The 22778-nt window shown below is 37.1% G+C and overlaps 1 protein-coding gene across 2 annotated transcripts; it reads right to left on the bottom strand.

The window, feature by feature from the left end:
- Positions 1-180: 180 nt before the first annotated feature.
- On the bottom strand, positions 181-21929 carry LOC122034916 (oligopeptide transporter 5-like). 2 transcript variants are annotated; one of them, XR_006126824.1, is made up of 2 exons: positions 21480-21929; positions 181-226 (listed from the first exon to the last, which is right to left on the bottom strand). XR_006126824.1 is itself a non-coding variant. In XM_042594272.1 (2 exons), the coding sequence occupies exons 1-2, from the start codon at positions 21660-21662 to the stop codon at positions 19848-19850; spliced, it is 810 nt and encodes a 269-aa protein (XP_042450206.1). In that variant the 5' UTR covers positions 21663-21929; the 3' UTR covers positions 18958-19847. The 2 variants fall into 2 exon arrangements, 1 of the variants encoding a protein (XP_042450206.1); XM_042594272.1 differs by lacking the exon at positions 181-226 and adding an exon at positions 18958-20474.
- Positions 21930-22778: the final 849 nt, after the last annotated feature.

Below are 22778 nucleotides of genomic sequence, written 5' to 3'. Positions count from 1 at the left end.
TAGCATATAAGTACTAATGTTCTAAACGTGATAAGCTAAACAAGACATAGTTACTAAGCTAGAACAATTAATAACAAGACTAAATATGAAACTAGACATGTTAAGTGCTAAAACTGAAATAAAAGTGTATAGATCCCAAGGATCTTTATTCCAGACCCCTTGCACACACACATCATCGTAGCATCACCCTCGAGCCTCCGCTAATCCACTTTTCTTTTACCGGTATCTGCAGTATAAGAAAAGTAGTATCTGTAAGCCAATAAGCTTAGTAAGAAATCATCTACCTCACAAAAGCATGCATACGATGCAAATATGATTTTAAATCATGTTGTTTGAAAAATATACTGAATATGCAAGCATGGCATGGCATGGTATCACACAAAGCATGGCATAACATATAAATTGAGCATGCTCTAAACTGATCATGGCATACTTATAAACTGAGCATGAAACTGAACTAGTCAAGCATATATCTAAATCTGTACACGAACTCAAATCATGTATACTGAGCCTGAACTGAACTGAAAGCTAAATTAGTGTTCTCATCACTGGTTTCAAATTTGAAAACTATACATATAATAGATGAAAATACTAAACATGCTGTTGGGCCCTGACAACTGTACTTACTGTCCGGGATTGCAAGTTCCGAATCCAGCAGGGTTACTAGGTTATCTAAACCTAGGGACGACTGTGGGAGTCCAGCCCATGGATATCTGATCCAAATACAGTGCCAACTGAATAAAAGTAAAATACTGAATACTGTTTTATTTTACTTTGCTGTTCTAGGTTATCTGAACCTAGAGCTAGGTTATCTGAACCTAGAGGCTACTGTGGGAGCCTACCCAATGGATATCTGATCCATATAGCTGTGATAACTGATAAATAACTGAATAAAAATGTTCTAATATATTTTACATGCTGTTAGGACGCCTATTGGTGCATCCTTCTGAACTGGGCATTCTACCGAATGCTTGGTGTGCACTAAAAGTACACCTTAAAACTGAAAACTGTAAAATTACTGAACTAACGCCAAAACTAACAAGCGAGAGCAATTATACTGCAGGTGAGGGGTTTCTTACCTCAATCGCAAGGTTTTCTTACAATTCTATCCGCTAGGTCTTCCGGAAAACTGATCCTCTCGACGATCCGTTCACGTCTTCGCGTTCCTCTCGCGGAGATGAACCTTTTTCGTGTTGGAGTCGTCGCCGGAAGGTGATCCCTTGACCCTTGGCTTGGTGTGTCGTGCGTGAGGAAGAGGAGAAGAAAAGAGAGGCGGCGGTGGTGTTGGGTTTCGGTGGAGAAGGATGTGCCGAACCAAAATAACCCAAACCCCAACTTAAGTTTATTATTTATATTAAGTGGTTTAATGAACCCAACTCTAATATAAATATATTTGGTTCTCCTTTCTTTCAGCACGGCCCTGCTGGGTTCACCGGTTACTAAACTTATCCGTAAACCATAGGTCTCGGGTTCGATTCCCGCCTAAGCTATTTTACGGTTCTAATTATTTTTGCTACTTCCGCTACTCGGAAAAATTCCGGAAAAATATCTAAAAATTCCAGTAAAATCGTACAATAATTCTAATATAGTTTTGAGAATTTTCGGGCGTTACAGAGCAAGTGAAAACCTAAATCAAATATATGAACACGAAGATGAATAAAATCAACCATACAAAAATGAACAAACACAAATTAAATTTAGAACAATAAGGGTTAGATCAGACCACCCAATCGAATAAATAATAGGTGACCCGGACCTAAGAGTTCAAACTAGATTGTCATTTAGAAACCTAAGTCAAATATTTTAAATTTTTAAAATTAAACCCAAAATAGTAGAAGAATCCTTACTTGATCTAGACTGGATTATTGTCATACAAGAAGAACTTACTCAATTTGTTAGAAATGAAGTCTCAGATTTAGTAGCATTACCCAAACATAAAAAGGTCATAGAAACAAAATGGGTGTTTAGAATAAAATAAATGAAAAAGGAAAAAATATTAGAAACAAAGCTAGATTAGTAGCTAAAGTGTTTATTCAAGTAGAGAGACTTAACTATAATTAAACCTATGCCCCAATAGTCATACTTGAGCCTATCTGAATACTACTAAGTTATGCCACCCATAAAGGATTTAAACCTTATCAAATGGATGTTAAATCCACTTTCTTAAATGGGATAATCAAAGATGAAGTGTATGTAGGTCAAACACCTAGGTTTAAATGTTTAGATCATCCTAACCATGTGTTTAAACTAAATAAAATATTATATGATTTTAAACAAGCACCTAGGGCATGGTATGAAAAGTTAACCTCCTATCTAGTTTCTAAAGGATTCAACCAAGGTCAAATTGATCCAACTCTTTTTATAAAAACACTTAATCAAGATATTTTTATAGTTCAAGTATATGTAGACGATATAATTTTTAGTTCGACAAACTTAGAACTTTTGCAAGAATTTATAACCTTAATAGAACAAGAATTTGAAATGAGCTTAGTGGGTAAACTAACCTATTTCTTAGGTTTACAAATTAAACAAATAAATGAAGGAAATTATATTTATCAACAAAAATATAGAAAAGAATTACTTAAAAAATTTAGAATGGAAAATTATAAAGAAATAAAAATGTCGATGGCCACTAACATAACGTTAGATAGTCATCCAAATAGAAAATTAGTAGATCTAAAATATATAAAAATGTCATAGGTAGTTTGCTATACTTAACTGCAAACCGACTTAATATTTTATTTATAGTTAGTATATATGCTAGATACCAAACCTGTGCTAAGGAATCTCACCTAGCTAATGTAAAAAAAAAATCTTTAGATATTTAAAAGGCACACCTAATGTACGAATTTGATATTCTAGAATAACTAGTTTTGAACTGATTGGTTATTCTGACTCAGATTATGCTGGGTGTAAATTACATTGAAAAAGTAAAAGTGGTGAATGTCAACTACTTAGACCATCACTTGTCAACTGGTTTAGTAGAAAATGACACTATGTTGCTTTATCTACTACTGAGGCAAAATATATAGTTATAGGAGAATGTGTAGCCCAGTTACTATAGATGATGCACACATTAAAAGATTTTAACTTAAAATTAAAAATGTAAAAAATATTTATTGATGATATAAGTTCAAGTAACTTAACAAAAAATCTAGTGCATCATTCAAGAAGTAAACATATTGGAGTTAAACATCACTTTATTAAAAATCATGTCTCAAGAGAAGACATTGAAATTAACTATATTGAATCCAAGTAAAATCTGGCTGACATTTTCATTAAACTACTCCCAAAATCTGAATTTAGTAACTTACGAAGAAGACTAGGAATGTGTACAATAGATTAGGACTCTTATATATTGTCAAATAAATTTTCAAGTGAAAATTCTATGCCACTCTTATTTTTTATTCTTTAAAAAAAATTCTCATTTCTCTAGTGTTTCAAAATTTGTTTTGGCCTTAGTCTAGGTCAAACTCTTAGAAAGCATGATCTTATAGATCTAGGCAATGAGCATCTCACAAGCATACTAAGTCTACCTTGATTATGTATTCAAAAACTTAGAATGACGTAGGATGCATAGGCCTTTTACCATGACTTCAGATGCTTATATCAGTGCATCAACATAAGTCTGGGCTATAGATTCAACAGTACATTGATCAAGTTAAGTAGTTATTTTCAGCAAATATCTAATTGGTAATATTACTTAACTTGACTAATCAAGTGAAAACTATGATCTGCTATATATCTATCTAGTAAATAAAGGTTAGACATTTAAGGACCAATTTTAGATGAGTATTTTTTTTAACTAAGTTTTTTTAACAACTTAATTAAATTTATAATAACTCAATTAACAATTTGAATGGGAGAATAAAAAATATTAGTTTATCAAAATAATATATTTTCTGAAAATGAGTATTCCTAGCCATAAGTCCCTTCGACACTTAGGTAGAGCTCCTAGTAGCTAACAAGGGTAACTTAAGGGGGAATGCCAACTTAAGGGGGAGTGTCAACATAAGGGGGAGAATTTGGTATTTGCATGGAAAATATTGCTTTAAAAATTACTTATTTTGAAAAATGTTTTACAAAATACTTGTAAATTTTTATTTATTTGAAAAATTAGTGAAATATATAATTGCCAAAATTGTTTGACAAATTTTGTTTAAAGAGTATTGTTTTTAAAAATTATGTTTCAAAAAATGTTCAAAACTCATTTGAAAAATTTGTCTATTTTCAAAAATTGGTTGAAAAATATGTTTCCAAAAGTGTTTGACAAATGGTGTTTTCAAAATTTTTTTAGAAAAATTATTATTGTAGAAAATATATTAGTTGCAAAATATATGCCTAAAAAATTTCGTTCAAAAGATTGCACTTTATATTTGAAAAAAGTGTTTGTTTTCAAAAACTTATTTCAAAACATTACTTGAAAATTTATTTGAAGCCTTACTTAAAATCTTATTTCAAACTGTACTTGAACAAATTATTTAAAAACTTGTTTGAAAAACTTGGCTTGCAAAATCTATCTATTTTATTAAAAATAAAATTGCACTTTTTTCAAATCAACTTCAAAAATTTAACATGTTCTTGAGAAACTTGTTTGGAAAAGTTAAAAATTGATAAATAGAACAACTACGTGCATTCTGTATTCTTAAACCATCTTAGTTTTTCTATTATGTAAATGATCGGACGGGAAGTGGTGTTTCCAGTGGCGGACGGGTGAGTAACGCGTAAGAACCTGCCCTTGGGATCCTATCCTCGAGGAACTTTCGCTAGACTCAGTCGCTTCCTTCTTTCTTCGCCCCAGCAGGAAGAAGGAATCACCACCATGTCAAGATTGGCCTCCGGGCTATCTCTTTTAGTAAAAAACCGAAAGATCATACCTTACGAGGAGTTCGCAGGGTTAAGAAAGAGGCACTTTCGCTATTCTTCTCTTTTTTCCATCTCCCCTGTGATAAGTTTACATTTACTTGTGTTTAATGTGTTGCATTATTTATTTTATACTATCCTAACTATATGTTGTAGAGTATTTTACTAACACTTTGATTCAGGGAAAAAGCTAGAAGAAGACTGTGTACAGTGGCGGATCCAGACAAACATTTAGAGGGGTGCTCAAAGAAGAGACTAAAAATAATTTTTACTATCAAATAAATTGTAACACCCGAAAATTCTCAAAACTATATTAGAATTATTGTACGATTTTTCTGGAATTTTTAGATATTTTTTCGGAATTTTTCCGAGTAGCGGAAGTAGCAAAAATAATTAGAACCGTAAAATAGCTTAGGCGGAAATCGAACCTGAGACCTATGGTTTACGGATAAGTTTAGTAACCGGTGAACCCAGCAGGGCCGTGCTGAAAGAAAGGAGAACCAAATATATTTATATTAGAGTTGGGTTCATTAAACCACTTAATATAAATAATAAACTTAAGTTGGGGTTTGGGTTATTTTGGTTCGGCACATCCTTCTCCACCGAAACCCAACACCACCGCCGCCTCTCTTTTCTTCTCCTCTTCCTCACGCACGACACACCAAGCCAAGGGTCAAGGGATCACCTTCCGGCGACGACTCCAACACGAAAAAGGTTCATCTCCGCGAGAGGAACGCGAAGACGTGAACGGATCGTCGAGAGGATCAGTTTTCCGGAAGACCTAGCGGATAGAATTGTAAGAAAACCTTGCGATTGAGGTAAGAAACCCCTCACCTGCAGTATAATTGCTCTCGCTTGTTAGTTTTGGCGTTAGTTCAGTAATTTTACAGTTTTCAGTTTTAAGGTGTGCTTTTAGTGCACACCAAGCATTCGGTAGAATGCCCAGTTCAGAAGGATGCACCAATAGGCGTCCTAACAGCATGTAAAATATATTAGAACATTTTTATTCAGTTATTTATCAGTTATCACAGCTATATGGATCAGATATCCATTGGGTAGGCTCCCACAGTAGCCTCTAGGTTCAGATAACCTAGCTCTAGGTTCAGATAACCTAGAACAGCAAAGTAAAATAAAACAGATTATGACAGTATTTTACTTTTATCAGTGGCACTGTACTGGATTCAGATATCCATGGGTTGGACTCCCACAGTCGTCCCTAGGTTCAGATAACCTAGTAACCCTACTGGATTCGGAACTTGCAATCTCGGGTCTAGTAGTATTTTCATCTATTATATGTATAGTTTTCAAATTTGAAACCAGTGATGAGAACACTAATTTAGCTTTCAGTTCAGTTCAGGCTCAGTTTACATGATTTGAGTTCGTGTACAGATTTAGATATATGCTTGACTAGTTCAGTCTCATGCTCAGTTTATAAGTATGCCATGATCAGTCTAAAGCATGTTCAGTTTATATGTTATGCCAGGCTTTGTGGGATACCATGCCATGCCATGCTTGCATATTCAGTATATTTTTCAAACAGCATGATTTAAAAATCATATTTGCATCGTATGCATGCTTTTGTGAGATAGATGGTTTCTTACTAAGCTTATTGGCTTACAGATACTACTTTTCTTATACTGCAGATACCGGTAAAAGAAAAGTGGATTAGCGGAGGCTGGAGGGCGATGCTACGATGATGTGTGTGTGCAAGGGGTCTGGAATAAAGATCCTTGGGATCTATACACTTTTATTTCAGTTTTAGCACTTAACATGTCTAGTTTCATACTTAGTCTTGTTATTAATTGTTCTAGCTTAGTAACTATGTCTTGTTTAGCTTATCACGTTTAGAACATTAGTACTTATATGCTAGAATGTGTTTCCATTGTTTTAGAACTGTTGTGTGATGTTTTGGCACGCCAAAGTGCTGGAATCAGAACTCTCGAGTGAAATCAGACACTGATCGGTCCCCAGACCGATCAGGGTCTGAGCTGTTCCACTGGATCGGTCAGCCGACCGATCCAGCGAGATACAGTATGCCACTGTATCCTCCTGGATCGGTCAGCCGACCGATCCAGCTCGATACAGTAGCCTCGGAGGAGATTTCCAGGTGCTTGGATCGGTCAGCCGACCGATCCAGCATCGAACAGAGGGCGTCCCAGCGTCTCCAGGTGCCTGGATCGGTCCGCAGACCGATCCAGACACACCTGGATCGGTCCTTCCGACCGATCCAGCAGGGCATAGAATCGTAGTAAGTTGATCGATCCGTGGATCGATTAGCAGCTAGCTGGGAAGTTAATTTGAGCTCCTAGCTCAGATGGGAGGTCAAGAATCCTCCTTAGCACATGTACACCAACCGGAAAGGGTCTTGAACCCTTCCTTATAACAGCATGGGTGCATCAGTTGTCAGAGTAACAGAGTCAGCAAGTGAAATTTTATTTTACCCAGTTTTCCGCACAGTACGGCACAGTAGTTAATGTAGCGATCCGGCTCACAGCCTAGTACCCAGGAGTTGGGTCGTTACATAAATATATCAAAAGATAAAAGTACTGAATTAAGAATGTTAATGATATAGATATAAAAACATGTGCATACCAATAAAGTAATTTTTTGATACTTGAACTAGTACCAGATCCGGACATACAAACAAGAGGAGGCAACTATATCCTACGAGTGTTCATCTGTTGAAAATGTTGTAAAATTTGTTCATTTTTAATTGTGGAAAAAATATCCTTCTCGATGTGTACTACTAAACTGGCATTCATCCACTCATCCCCCATCCTATTACGCAAATCAATCTTGATAATTTTCATAGCAGAAAAAACCCTTTCAACAGAAGCAGTTGCAACTGGTAAAACCAATGCTAACTCGATCAAACGATAAACCAATGAAAAAACTGTATTCTTGCCCGTTTCAACCATCTTTTTAGCAAGACTTCCCAAATCTTCAATCATAGAAAATTCACCTCGCACATTTTGAATGTAAGTCTCAAGTTGGTCCTCAAGTATTACACAATCGGTCAATGAAAAGTCCTCGGAATAAAGTTCAGCAAGGCGGAGTAACTTACCAATATTAAATTGAGAAAAAGAGTCGTTTGGATCTAAGCAAGCAATGCAGGTAAGTACCTCCGTACTTGATTCTGAAAATCGATTATTCATCTCTTGAACCATCATATCAAGAACCTAATATTGTAACAATAAAAAAATGAATAAAAAACATTATTAGAAAATTAAAATTTAATAAAATATTTAGAAATAATACCTCACAAAAAATTTCAACACGATAGTGATGAAAATTAGTAATCATTTGTCCATTACGCCTGCTGCGACAACGAGTTCTCATATGTTCTTCCATATTCGGTATTGGGATCATATGGTTACTACAAAATTTGTTGACGACATTCAAAAGATTCTCCCATCCTTCCTCTCTCAATTTTTGTAATCGAACTGTCATTGTCTTGATCAAACTAATAGCCAGTACAATGTTTTGATCCTTTTGTTGTAAGGCAAGCGACAATTCATTTGTGATTCCCAATAAAGATTTCATCAAATGCATCACAAACACAAATTCATAACTCTCCATATTATCAATCAAACTGGCGGTGATACCATTATTATCATCATTAGTGTCATCATCATACACATTTTCAAGCACTTGTAAAATAGAAGTCCACGTAGACATCAAACGGATAATAGTCATGTAATGTGAACCCCAACGAGTATCCCCTGGTCGTTTTAAATTGATTTCCTGATTTTTTTCCTTTACCACTAACAATATCTCCTTTCTCCAAACATTCTACAAGTTTATCATGTTCAAGTTGTCTAAACTTATCTTTTCTTTTGCATGAAGCACCAGTAATATTCACAATCATAGTAACATATTGGAAGAAATCACTCACAATTCGATTGCTTTTTGCAACTGCAACAACAACTAGTTGAAGTTGGTGAGCAAAACAATGGACATACCTTGCAGATGAATTTTCCTTCAATATATGAGCCTTCAATCCATTATACTCACCTCGCATATTTGAAGCTCTGTCGTATCCTTGACCTCTCAATCTTGATAATGACAACTTATGTTTTGCAAATAATTCATCAATAGCCTTCTTCAAAGAAATAGCAGAAGTATCAGACACATGTACAATAGCAAGAAATCTTTCAATAACACATCCATTTTTGTTCACGTATCTTAAAATAACTCCCATATGCTCTTTGACTAAAATGTCTCGACACTCATCAACCATAAGAGAAAATATATTGTCTTTTATATCATTAAGAATGAAATTTGTGACTTCAGCAGCACAAGCACGTGTTAAATCCTTTTGAACTGTTGGAGATTTCATTTGATTATTTCCAGGGGCATTTTCATTCATTGTCTTAGCAACCTCATCATTTCTTTGGGTATACCACTCAATCAATTCAAGAAAGTTACCTTTATTTGAGGAACTCAATGACTCGTCATGTCCATGGAAAGGCAAACCTTGTTTCAAAAGAAAGCGTGTAACATCCAAAATTGTCATTAATCGAGTGCGATATGCAACCTCCATTCCATGTCCCCGTGCTTGTAGCAAATGTGACACACTTTGTCGTTGATTTTGAAAAGCCTCAAGTTGTGTTCTTGCATCATTGTGAGCACTAGCTACACCACCAACATGTGTATAAAATACTTCCATTGCTTTTCTCCAATTATGCATCCCCGAATTAGTAAATGCCTCATCTCCAACTCGACATCCTCTATGAGAATTTTTAAAGAGATAGCAGCAAAAACAAAAAGTTGCATCTTTTGATATATTGTACTCTAACCATGAAATTTTTTTAAACCAAGCAACTTGGAAACTTCTATGCTCTTTACCAAATTGTCTTTGGGGATAACTATGACCAAATGGTTGACAAGGTCCTCTAATCAAATATTCTCTTCGAATCTAATCTCTAATTGAAACATCAAATTCATTTATTGGTTTGCGTAGCCCTGGGTCACTAACAACATCATCCTGGTTGAATTCAACACAAGAATATTTTTTCTTACTATTTTCTTCCATAGAATTCTTAGAAGACTCAACACTTCGTTTTAAAAATTTCTCCATAACCTATATCAATTCATCAAAATTATTGATTTATGCAATCAACATAACAATTGAGCACTACAAAGTATAAATCACGAAATTAGGAATAAGATGAAATAAGGAACAAGATTCACTTAAAATTGAAGGGATTTTACTTGTTGTGGAGGAACGGCGATGGAGCACAGTGGTAGCGCGTCGACGGAACAGGCGAAGTGGCGAACAGCAGTGGCGTGAGGCGTCGATGAAGTGAAGAGGCGACAAAGATGAGGGCAACAGCTTGAGGAGACTAGAGAGAGAGAAAAAATGAAATCTCTTAGCGATTAGGGTTTTTGGTTTGAAGAACAAAGGGTGCTTGGCTTGTCTTTGGTTTGAAGAAGAAAGGGTGCTCGGCGGAAAAAGAAGTTCGGCTACTGGAAAAGGGTTAGGACAGGGATCGGGCAATGAGAAAGAGGAAACGTTATTTTTAATGTTACTTTTGAAAAAAAAGTCCAATAAATTTTAAAAATTACAAGTAGGTCCTTTTTTTTTTTAATTACCATTCCTTCACTTTTTTCCAGAATCAAGGGGGTGCGGAAGCACCCCCTCGCGCCCCCTTGCATCCGCCAGTGGCTGTCTAGGCACCCGAACCTTGTCTAGGTAGCCGAACAAGGTGCGGTAGGAGGTGACTGGCTGAGGTGGCAATCGTTGTTTGGCTGACATACAGGTTCGGGCGTCCGGAGGTGGATAAAATTTGCAAGATAAACTTTCAACGATGTGTAGCCATGTCAGCACACTCCAAGCACCCAGAGAGGAGCTCTAGGTGCCCAGAACAGCTTGTATAAGCAACTTCAACTAGCAACTTTAAAACACCTATTCCTATGACTTTTATATTCGTGCGCACCTCCGAAAAGGTCTCTGGGATATCGAAAAGATGCTCCAACAAGCTTCACTAATGTCTTCCATTTCTTTTATTGTCGGTATACATTTATTTCCCATAGTTTTTACTTAATTTTGGTATCTATCATTCTTGATTATAGTGATTGCGCAACAAAAGCACTCGGTGAGTGCGGACCTTGGAATAGGAGTCGTCAAAGGCTCCGAACCAAGTAGAACTACTTGTGTTAACACTTTTTTTTTATAAGTTAATTAATGGATTAATTAATCAATGGGTTGATTTATTGTTTATAGCTCCTTAGATATTCCTCATGCCTTTATATGTCATATTTAAGCTCAAGACCGACCTTTAACTTAAAGATGATTAGGATGATCTATAATGAGGTGGGTAGTTCCTGCTTTGACCTCTTTAGTTCTTTGATAATGAGTATTTATTGTCATTTATTGATTAGACAACAATTATTACTTACCTTGACTCCACTTATTTGCTTCTTGAGTTGATACTTTATTGTTTGTCCTTATATTATTTAGTCTATTTGATATTCATGCAATCTCGTTGTTATCCATGTCATTTATTTCTATTTATACTTGTGTCATTATGTTTGTGATATCATATTGTAGCTTGTAGAGTTTTACCTTTGGATGTGATTATTTCAACTGGTTTAGTTATTATGGAGTATATGCATTTACCTCTGGACTACCTACTAGACCAAATAGTGGTAGCGTGTATTGTCGCTCATAGTCTATAGCTAGGTATCTACACTTCCTGACTGCCCACTAGATAAGGTAATGGTAGCGTGTATTGTCGCCCGCAGATAGTGACATTTATATGCTCTAATTGCCCATTGGACCATATGATAGTAGCATGTATTGTCGCCCGTAGTCAGTAGTTGAGGAGCTATATAGTTACCTCGTCCTATCTGCCCACTAAACCAGATGGTGGTAGCGTGTATTGTCACCTGCAGATAGTGGACACCCTGACTGCCCACGAGACTGATTTGTGGTAGCATGTTGTTGCGTGCAATCAAAACTTATTTTATGGTTGTTATATGCTTGTTATGTGCTGAGTTTATGAAGGTGGTTTTTGGATGTACTATATGTACTTCATATTTATTAGCTATATCTGGTGGAACAGTTCAATGAAAGATTTCAGTGTTGGTTACAGTTTGTTTAGTAGATGATTTTATATAGGTAAGTACTTTTGTAGTAAATATTATTATTACCTGAGATTGTATCCTTTGATCATCTTATATACAGTATCATACACTATCTTCTTATGCTCACTGAGTGTTTTGTACTCACTACCTTTTATTTTTCTTTGAATCCCAGGTTAACAGATAGAGGATGTGTTGTGATGCTCAGAGGACCTGGCTGCCAATCCCACTTGAGTTGGATTCATCCTTTGCGAGTCATTTGATTTGTTTTTTCCACAGCCTTTGTTTATGATTGGATTTTCTAGTTGAATCTTTTAGTTTCATTATAATAGTTTAATTGTTTAGTTTGAATTTTCTAGTTGAATCTTTGAGTTTAATTATAATAGTTTAATTGTTTAGTTTAGTATGATTACTGTACATGCATGCATATACACATCAATTGTTATGAGTTGTGATTTTATATTGCATTGATGTTTAGTTTGCTTGATCTAAGTTCGATATCATATTTCTCATATTGTCAAAAGGGGGTACTATCCGGTTTGATGAACAAATATACTCTCGAGGCGTGACAATAGAATATGGTTGTTTGACTTCTAGAAATTAATCAACATCATGAAGTTAGTGAACATTGCATTTATGGGAAAATGCATTGGCTTTCATTTCCAAAAACAAATTAGAGAGTTCAATTCCCTCTTGAGCGAGTGCATGTAGATATTTGTCATCCAACTAGTACTCCTTGTCTTAGCAACAAGAGATATTTTCTTCTCTTGTTGATGATTTCACTAGAATGATTTGGGTTTATATTCTTGAGAAGAAATCTGAGGCTTTCACCAAGTTTCTACAGTTTAAGTCACTTGTTGAAAAGCAAAGTGGTTGTGTTTTAAAGACCTTAAGAACAGATCATGAAGAAGAGTTCATTTACAAGCCTTTTCTCAATTATTACAAAGAATAGGGCATTCAAAGATAGATTTCAATCAAATATACACCACAATAGAGTTGGTCTTATCAAAAGGAAAAATAAAACAATTGTAGAAATGGCTAGAAACATATTAAAAGTTAAAGGACTTACCAATAAATTCTACATTGAAGCTATAAATAATATTGTGCATATTCTCATTCATTCTCCTACAAAAATGGTTCAAAATAAAACTCACTAGTAAAATTTTGATGATAGACTTCACCACTGGTTAGTTCAGCTATTATTAAAAACAAAATAATATATAGTGATCAACTTCGATTATAAATTGATGTAATAAATATCATTTAAGACTTCATATGTTAAAAAAAAAAAACGGGCTTCACTTTTAATTTTAAGTAGAAATTTACTTCATAATATTTCTTCGATGAAGTATTAAATATTTAAATAAAATTTATAATTTAAATTGTTGAAGTAATAAATTTGAATTAGTTAAGACATAAATTAAACTGGTTAATATTTTTTTATTCGATAGCTACTTTGCTAAAATCCTAAGGCGACCCCTTTTTCTCCAACTCATTTCACCGATTGACTCTTCTTCTTCTCCTTCAGTGACCTCTTTTTCCCATCCTAATCAAGTACGAGTAAGATACTCTTTTTTGCAAGCTCCTTTCATGTGTTTTTTTTTCTTCTTCTTGTTTATTTCTCTCCTCCTCCTCCTCCTCCTCCTCCTTTTCGTCGCCAGCGGCTGCTAGTATGACCATGCTAGAGTGCAACCACTCTCCCAAGTTGTCATCCACAAGGTATGTATCTCCCTCAAAGACCAAGCCTTCGTCGGGGCCTCTTCGCCGCTCCTTGGCCTTAAGGTGCTTGCTTTTTACCCTTTTCTCTTAGATTTCAGTTTAGGTTAAAAGCGGGCACCTTTGATTGGCTACAAGGCAAAGACATTAAATGGGTGATAGCGGAGCTTGGAAGCTCTAACCCAATACCGAACGACTGGATCAGGGTGTTCTCTCCTTTTAACTTTAATTTAGCCATCTTTGTACACTACAACTTTACTGGATGCATTCATTCTGTTTCTCTAAATCATAGCTCATTCACCTGTTCATTGGGAACCCTGAGGATCAAGTTCCTGCATATCATTTATGTAGGCACTAATGCTAGAATGGGGTGATCAGTTAAAGAGACAATGATGAAATAATATGAGATGATAGATCTTGGATTGATGAAGTATTTTCTTGGAATTCAAGTGAAGCAATCAAAAGGAGATATTTTCATTTCTCAAACAAAATATGTAGTAGATTTGCTCAAAAAATTTCAAATGGAAAATTACAAACCAACAGCAATACCTATGGCTTTCAATAAAAAATTACAACAGAATGATGGAGCAGAAATGTGTAACCTAAATATTTACAGAAGCATTATTGGTTTGTTGTTTTATTTGGCCAATATAAGACCTTATATTGTATATCCTATCACCTTAATATCCATATTTATGAATGCTCCAAGCAAGATTCAATTTGTAGCATTAAAGTGGTACTAAAACATTAGGAATCAAATATTTGAAGGACAACAAATTAGTCAATTTTTTTGATAGTGATTGGGTCGGAAGTCTTGATGATAGAAGAAGCATTTCAGCATATGTACTTTGTTTGGGATCAAAAATCATTTCATAGAGTTAAAAAAAAAATCAATTGCATTATCATCTGCAGAGGTTGAATATATTGCAACGAATGAATTTGTTCATGTAGCAGTTTGGTTAAGAAGAATTTTGGTTAATTTATAGCAAAAGGTACATATCCTACTATTATTTACTGTGATAATCAATCTATAATTTCAATTACCAAAATCCCAATCGTTCATAGAAGAACGATATATAGAGTTGCAGCATACAAGTTAATTTCAAAAGAAGAAAATTTATTTGGACTTTATCAAGACCACAAATCCTTCAGCAGATGTTCTTATCAAGATTATATCTATTTAAAAAAAAATGGTAGATCTGTTACCTTAGTGGCCCCCTAGTGTCAGCCCCACGGATATAGAGGGAGGAGGTTCATGCAGGTACACAGGCTATAGGCGCATGGCCGGGTAAACCCTAGGTCGTCAGTGTTGGTCTCTTTGGAGGCCGGCAAGAGGGGAGGGGTGAATTGCCCTATAAAATTGAAACCTAAAACCCTTCTCGGATATTCAACTAACTTAAAAGAACTTGTAATTAAAACGGCAGAGACTAATTAAGACAAAAAGTAGACACAGAGGAATTACTTGGTTTGCAATCAGAGGATTGCTAATCCAAGGCAAAGAAGGCGCACTAATTGATTCTCCTCTGGGCGGAGTAGCCTCTTACAGCGTTGAAAGCACAGAAAGAAATAACACAAATGAAAGCACTGGATTACAAGTAGTTCGTTGTGTTTAAGCTTCTGGACTAAGGCTATATTTATAGTCTTGGTCCGGGCGCCTGGAAGGGTTCCGGGCGCCCTGGGGGGGATAAATTTTATCCCCCAACGGTTGGATCGAGTCAAAACTCGATCCTGTTGAAAAGTCGATTCCGGGCGCCCGGAAGGGTTCCGGGCGCCCCAGTAGGTTCCGGGCGCCCGGAATGGTTCCGGACGCCCGGAGCCCTAAGGTCAACATAAGTTGACTTTTCGACTCTGGTTCAGCTCGTCTCAGTTCGGCTCGTCATGGTCCGGGTCTGTTCGCTCCGGCTCCGCTAGCTTGGGTGATCTCGACCTTCCGGAATAGGGCTCACCCGAACCCATGTTCCGGCCTTCTCCTCGAGCAGCCTTCCTTCCTGGTCGAGCGCCGCGCACGCTCTTCTCGTCCACCGGTGTACTCTTCCGCGGACACCTCGTCCCTCGGACGCACCGAGCCCGTCGGCTCTCTCCCATGCCGTCCTTCTCGCTAGCCGTGTCTTCCGCTCGACTTCCTATGTTCCTAAGCTCCTGCACACTTAGACACAAGGGTTAAACAAACGCAGGACCTAACTTAGCTTGTTTGATCACATCAAAACACCTTGGGGTTCCAACAATCTCCCCCTTTTTGATGTGAGCAACCCAAGTTAAGTTAGGGAAAATATATGCAAAAAGAAAAAATTTATTTTCAAATAAGTCCAAGTATTTTTCAATTGAAAAATTATAGTACCTCCCCCTAGACTTAACATACTTCTCCCCCTTTGATCACATAAAAATTGGGGTTATAAATAAGTCTAAGGTAAATTAAAAAAAAACTTTAAGTGTAAAATATTTAATAATGTCTAAGTAAAATTCAATTTAAAGACACTCTTCAGAATTTTTCTTTCGAAAGAAAAATATTTATTTAAAACATTTTTCAGATAAAACAGTCATAAGTGTTAAAAAAAATTTAAGTTTTGAAACTTATCTCAACATTAAAAAAAAATTCTAATTAAAAAATTCTAAGTTAATATTCATAAGAAACAATTCTAAGTCAATTTTAAGAAAAATTATAAGGCAAAAAAAAATTCTAAGATAACTTAAAAAAATTCTAAGTCAATTTTCATAAAAATTTCTAAGATGATAAAAAAATTTCTAAGAAAAAAAAATTTAAACACAAATTGAATAACTCTTTTAAAGCATTAAGTAATTTAAATTAATGCTTTTTCAGTTAGTCAATTAAACTCTTCATTTCAATACTTGGCTTCCAGGTCGTGGCGAGGCACTAGGCCTTCTTGGTTATTGGAGCAACAACCACTTCCTTAGACAAAGCCTCATAAAGAAATTAGTTGTTTAATTTCCTTGCTGAAAATGCTAAGTCTGATTTTAATTTTAAATTAAATAGGTTTTTGGAACCCAGTAGAGGTTCCTACCTACAGGATTAACCAAGTATTTTCTAGGTATATAGATTTTTGATATATTTCTAATTTGACTTTGATGAAATCTATAATACCAATTTAAACATCTATAATTTCTAAAAGTTGAAATATTTGAACCATTGGATTTTTTCAACCTTTCTATTTCTTCTTTTAGTTTTTCATTTTCAATTTTCAATTTTTCAAAATCTTCTATAAGACATGATTTTGCCAAAATTCTCTTTGTTTCTAAGATTTCATTTTCTAATTTGGCATTTTTATTTTCTAATTTATACATGGATTTAGTCATAGCTTTGATACTAAAGTAAAGTTCATCAGGGGGTAAGAGGCATACCTCACTTACCATATCAGACTTGAAGCCTGAATCTCCCCCTGCTTCACTACTTCCATCTGAGGTCGCTCCCCCTTCATCGATGTTGGGTTCTGATCTACTTTGTCCTTCGTGGCTTGCCATCAGTGCAATCCCCGCATATTCTTGAGCTTCTGATTCAGATGAAGAAGTGTCATCCCAAGTTGCTTTTAGGTTGTGTTTCTTGGGTGTCTTCATTTTAACCTTCTTGAGTTCTGGGCAGTCTTCCCTTAGGTGTCCCTCCTTCTGACACTGGTAGCACCGTACCTTTCTTCTACCTTGATTCTTTTTATTCTGCATTTTAAATTTATTCGATCTAAAAAACTTTTTAAAATTTCTTACCATGTATGCTTCTTGATCGTCTTCGGAGTCTGACTCGAGTTCATCCTTCTGGGTTGCGTTCAGCGCCATAGTCTGGGTTGTATCCTTTGTCGTTCCTGCACACCTGGTTTCATGCAATTCAAGAGTAGAAAACAACTCTTCTAAAGTACTTACCTCCAGGTCTTTTGAGATGTAGTAGGCGTCGACGATTGATGTCCACTCCGGAGTTCTTGGAAACGCGTTAAGCGCGTAGCGTATAGTGTCCCGGTTTGTTACCGTTTCGCCAAGGTTTTCGAGACAAGTAACTAGTTCTTTTACCTTCGCATGTAGACCAGCTACTTTCTCACCTTTCTCCAGACGGATGTTCATCAGTTTGTTGCGGAGGATGTCTCTTCTAGCGAGCTTTGCTTCAGACGTTCCTTCGTGGAGTTCCAAGAACTTCTCCCAAAGTTCTTTAGCAGATACATAGTTTCCGATGCGGTTGACCTCTTGAGGCGGTAACACGCTCAGCAGGTGATGTTCCGCACGGCTGTTTGCTACCGACTCATTCTGCTCCTTCTTTGTCCAATCGCTCTCTTCTTTTTCTTTTCCATCTTTATCTATTGGAGCTACAAAACCATATTTCATAATAAACCGAATTTCAAAATCTGTTTTTAGGAATACCTCCATACGTCGCTTCCAGTCTGCGAAGTTCCCCTCGAATTTTGGTGGGACGATGCTTGGTCCGGCCATCTTGTTGCTTCGATCGGCAGTTAGTCCTCCTAAAGCGTGCCTTGATCTGATACCACTTGTTGGTCCCTTTGGAGGCCGGCAAGAGGGGAGGGGTGAATTGCCCTATAAAATTGAAACCTAAAACCCTTCTCGGATATTCAACTAACTTAAAAGAACTTGTAATTAAAACGGCAGAGACTAATTAAGACAAAAAGTAGACACAGAGGAATTACTTGGTTTGCAATCAGAGGATTGCTAATCCAAGGCAAAGAAGGCGCACTAATTGATTCTCCTCTGGGCGGAGTAGCCTCTTACAGCGTTGAAAGCACAGAAAGAAATAACACAAATGAAAGCACTGGATTACAAGTAGTTCGTTGTGTTTAAGCTTCTGGACCAAGGCTATATTTATAGTCTTGGTCCGGGCGCCTGGAAGGGTTCCGGGCGCCCTGGGGGGGATAAATTTTATCCCCCAACGGTTGGATCGAGTCAAAACTCGATCCTGTTGAAAAGTCGATTCCGGGCGCCCCAGTAGGTTCCGGGCGCCCGTAGCCCTAAGGTCAACATAAGTTGACTTTTCGACTCTGGTTCAGCTCGTCTCAGTTTGGCTCGTCTTGGCCCGGGTCTGTTCGCTCCGGCTCCGCTAGCTTGGGTGATCTCGACCTTCCGGAATAGGGCTCACCCGAACCCATGTTCCGGCCTTCTCCTCGAGCAGCCTTCCTTCCCGGTTTCTCGTCCCTCGAGCGTCGCGCACGCTCTTCTCGTCCACCGGTGTACTCTTCCGCGGACACCTCGTCCCTCGGACGCACCGAGCCCGTCGGCTCTCTCCCGTGTCGTCCTTCTCGCTAGCTGCGTCTTCCGCTCGACTTCCTGTGTTCCTAAGCTCCTGCACACTTAGACACAAGGGTTAAACAAACGCAGGACCTAACTTAGCTTGTTTGATCACATCAAAACACCTTGGGGTTCCAACAATCAGTTCCTAATAATCGACCCCTGGCCATTACTTCAGAGATACCATGTGCCTACCGTCTGCGCTACGCCTTGAGGACAAGATTATTTCTATTTAAAAGCTTTAATGGTTCGAGGTTATTACGAAGATTACAAATTAAGAGGGGTGTTAAATGATAATTAATTGATTAGTATAAAGTATTAATTGTGTTTATGTTTCTTAGGAGTCAATTAGTTGTATTTTATATTTTCCATACAATCAATGTATTTATGAAGTATTTCTTTATAAATTAATGTAATGCATCTATGAAAATAACGACAAAAGATCAAAAGTTAGAGAAGCAAATTTAAATCTTCTCAGAATTTCCATTCTCTTGTCTTCTATCTCCAACACGAAGTGCTCGGGGGTGCAACTCATATGGCATTTGGCATTTAGGACTCGATAGCTGACAGTCGAGTAGGCTTGGATTATCTCGGATCGGCTCAGATCAACTAGCAACTCTAGTCCTAGCTTGGTGCTCTACAATCTATTGCTTGGCTTAATTAGTCTATCTTAGGTGACTTAGCATGGCGACTTAGTTGGCTCAAGATAGAGCTACATAGGTGAACTGAATAGATATCGATGGTAATAATTTAACTTGAGTAGTGTAAAATTACATGATTTTGAATCGTTAATCTTGTAATGAATCGATGAATTGAATGAAATTCATATCATTTCCTTTTCCTTCAATTTCTCAGGGATTATAGGAAATGTTTTTGGATGTTTTGAACAAACAAATCTTGTTTAAGTGCTAATTGTGGAACAACATACAAAAGTCAATTACATGACCATTTCATTGGAGTTCAGGACAACCCTTGGGGATGTAGGCACCGAGCTCAGTAGGGCATTTAGCGAGCTGACAGTAGTCATCAGTGACGCCTCCCCACCAATTGACGGAGTTGATATTATAGTTCCCGAGGGTGAAGAAGGCGATGACGGCCATGAAGCTTGTGTCGGCGTCGAGGGCGGCAGACAGCACATAGGCGTAGCGGCCCCACCACTGCTTGTGGTGCTTGAGCACCCAATAGTTGAAGACAAAGCCGACAATGAACCAACAGTTGAAGTTAACGGTCTTGACTAGGGGAATGTAGCCGGCGGCCGCGAAGATGACGGGGAAGTTGATGAGTCGAATCCATTTCTTCTCCAGGAAGAGACGGTGGAAGAGGTAGACGGTGGCGGGGGCGAAGAGGCCAAGGAGGAAGAAGTAGTTAAGGCCAGAGTAGATGGAGTCGGGGCCGAACATCCGACGAGGCCCAACCACGCCCCATATAACAGAGGAGCTGAAGAACACAGTGTCGCTAGGGCACGTCCACGGGGAGCCCTTCGGCAGCAAGTTGGTCTCACAAATGTGGGGGACGTCGGAGAGCAACCACCACGCTGTGCCGAAGTAGCTCGCGTTGGCGATCACCGAACCCGCTAACTGATCAAACACAAACAAATTAATATTCTTTCCTTCTTTCTTTCTTTCTTTTATTATTATTATTATTATTATTACTCTAATTGTTTTGAGTAATTGATGGTCTTCCCTCTCTTAGTGATTCAAAATCTATATATATATAAACATACCTGATTAAGAACTCTGGCCCCTACACTATAAGAACATCTTCAACCCACAATATCTTGCTCTACTCATGCACTATGAGAATATTCTTGACCGAGAATATTTACTATTTAAATATCGGCTTACCAAGCACATCTCCACTCCATAGATACACTATGAAACATGCTCGTTCTCACGGGTAGACGCAGTTGGTACTTGTATGAGTGCTTATTCTAATAGATTTGGGAATCAATTTTCAGAGGGTGTAAAATGTTTTATTAGATTTCTGATCTCCCTCATAAAAAGGGTTGCTGCACAAGGGAAAAATACACCCCCCCCCCCCAATTTACTTGTCAGTATATTACCGTGGAGCCGACAATACTAGACCATTTGAGATGAGCGATATCAAATTTAATTTTCTCCACTATGGAACACGCCCAATTGGAAACATCCTTGCTTTACTTACAACATTTCCTTAGGGATGGAACCTACATCCACCTTCACACAACCATGTGGGACTACACTTGCACATTTCAGCACGGTCAGTCGATAGTTCCATAATTATCGGCAATTGCCATTAGACACGACCAGATGATAACTAGCAATTAATACTTAATGGTCACCTTTCCTTGTTGTCGGACACAAGGGGCCAAACCCTAACGGTAAATGTATAATTAAGAGGGCATCTAAACCCTAAAATCTAAAAACTCTAAACTCTCGTTTTTCTTATTCTTCCACTATAGACAGCGTCTTCCATTCCTTAATAATGTTACAATAGATATAAGAACCGGAGCTACAAAGGCACCGAAGCAATCGACTCTATCGATCAGAACCCATAGAGAGGAGAGTGAGACATGGAGTAACATGAATCAACAACTTAATTACCTGTGCGATGAACATGGATCTAGGAGGAATCTTCATGTAGTGACCGAGCTTGAAATCGGACAGAAAGTTGATGGCTTGACCCATACTCGTGCAACCGTAGGTTTTGAACACCACACTCGCCAATGGATTCCCCGGCATTATGTAGCCAATCACTATCTCTGTTAGTATGTTGATCCCAGGCATCTGCTCATGCACGAAATTAATTAACTAATTAATAAACGAATCATATGATTTTCAAAAAAAAATAGACTACTGTGGTATTGATTATTGATTTTCAAATACAATACTATGTTATTTTAAGATTTATGTAGCACGAGATTGAGTTTTAAAATACCCCACCATAATACTAGTGTTTTTTGTTTTTTTGAATGAAGTATTAGTGGGCAGTAGAGATAAAATCAAAAAGCAAATGGAATTCTATCTGTAATTTAGAATGCACCCCTCTGCCTGGTTAATTGTAGTTACAACTTGGACTAGAATTGTCGCACCCACCTGTCGGCGGAGTCGACCGACAGCGGCGGTGCTGTTTGGGGGGTTGCCGCTCCTGCTAGCAGCACAAGGCAGAGGAGCAGCAGAAACAATTGCTCCGACCAGGATCCCATCTTCGTTTGCCGATTAACTGGATTAGCAGCTCCTCAAGATCCACAATTGAGCGAGTTAGTTTTGTCGTTAAATATATTGATGAATATATAACGACATTTAGAGTTTATCAAATCAATCAAATTGTTCGTCAACAGTCAACTGACACGGTATATACTTGCTTAGAAGTTAGATGGCTAATTTATACGACAGATCGTGGACGGTTGGATGTAATTTATCTTCCTAACTTTTGCACGGTCAACGATGGTTGGTTGTATAATTATCCACTTGTCTTTTGTTTTTTTCCCCCTAAAACAATAAATGATCCACTTGTCTTTTGTTTATCAACTCTAATCAACATCACAAATTTTCCAAGACCCCATGTGCGTTTGAGTTTTTCTAAACTTCTATACTATGGTTTTGGTCTTATTTAGCCGTGGGTTCCGCCGCTGTATCAATTGACTAAGTAGTTTTATAGATTTAGTCAAAAAATTTCAGTGCTCTGTAATATTGCACAAAGCTCGTTCAATGCAACTTACAGATTGCACAAAATATTAGTCAATTAATCAATGGATTCGATCAGCAATATTAGTCATCGTTTACCATGTAATAATCGATTGATATTTTTCAAATTATTTAATCAATTTGTGAAATTTAAAATCAAAATTGAATTGAATAAATAAAAAATTGGTATTTTTTTTTAATTAAATGAAATTTTGA

Source organism: Zingiber officinale, chromosome 11B (assembly GCF_018446385.1).
Source record: "Zingiber officinale cultivar Zhangliang chromosome 11B, Zo_v1.1, whole genome shotgun sequence".
Classification (NCBI taxonomy): Eukaryota; Viridiplantae; Streptophyta; class Magnoliopsida; order Zingiberales; family Zingiberaceae; genus Zingiber; species Zingiber officinale.
This window is presented reverse-complemented; position numbering and strand designations above follow the sequence as displayed.

Coding starts and splice junctions, on each gene's coding strand:
- LOC122034916 (XM_042594272.1), bottom strand. CDS start 21,662: ATGCCTGGGATCAACATACTAACAGAGATAGTGATTGGCTACATAATG. Junction 20,475..21,479: donor GATCCATGTTCATCGCACAG/GTAATTAAGTTG, acceptor GTGTTTGATCAG/TTAGCGGGTTCGGTGATCGC.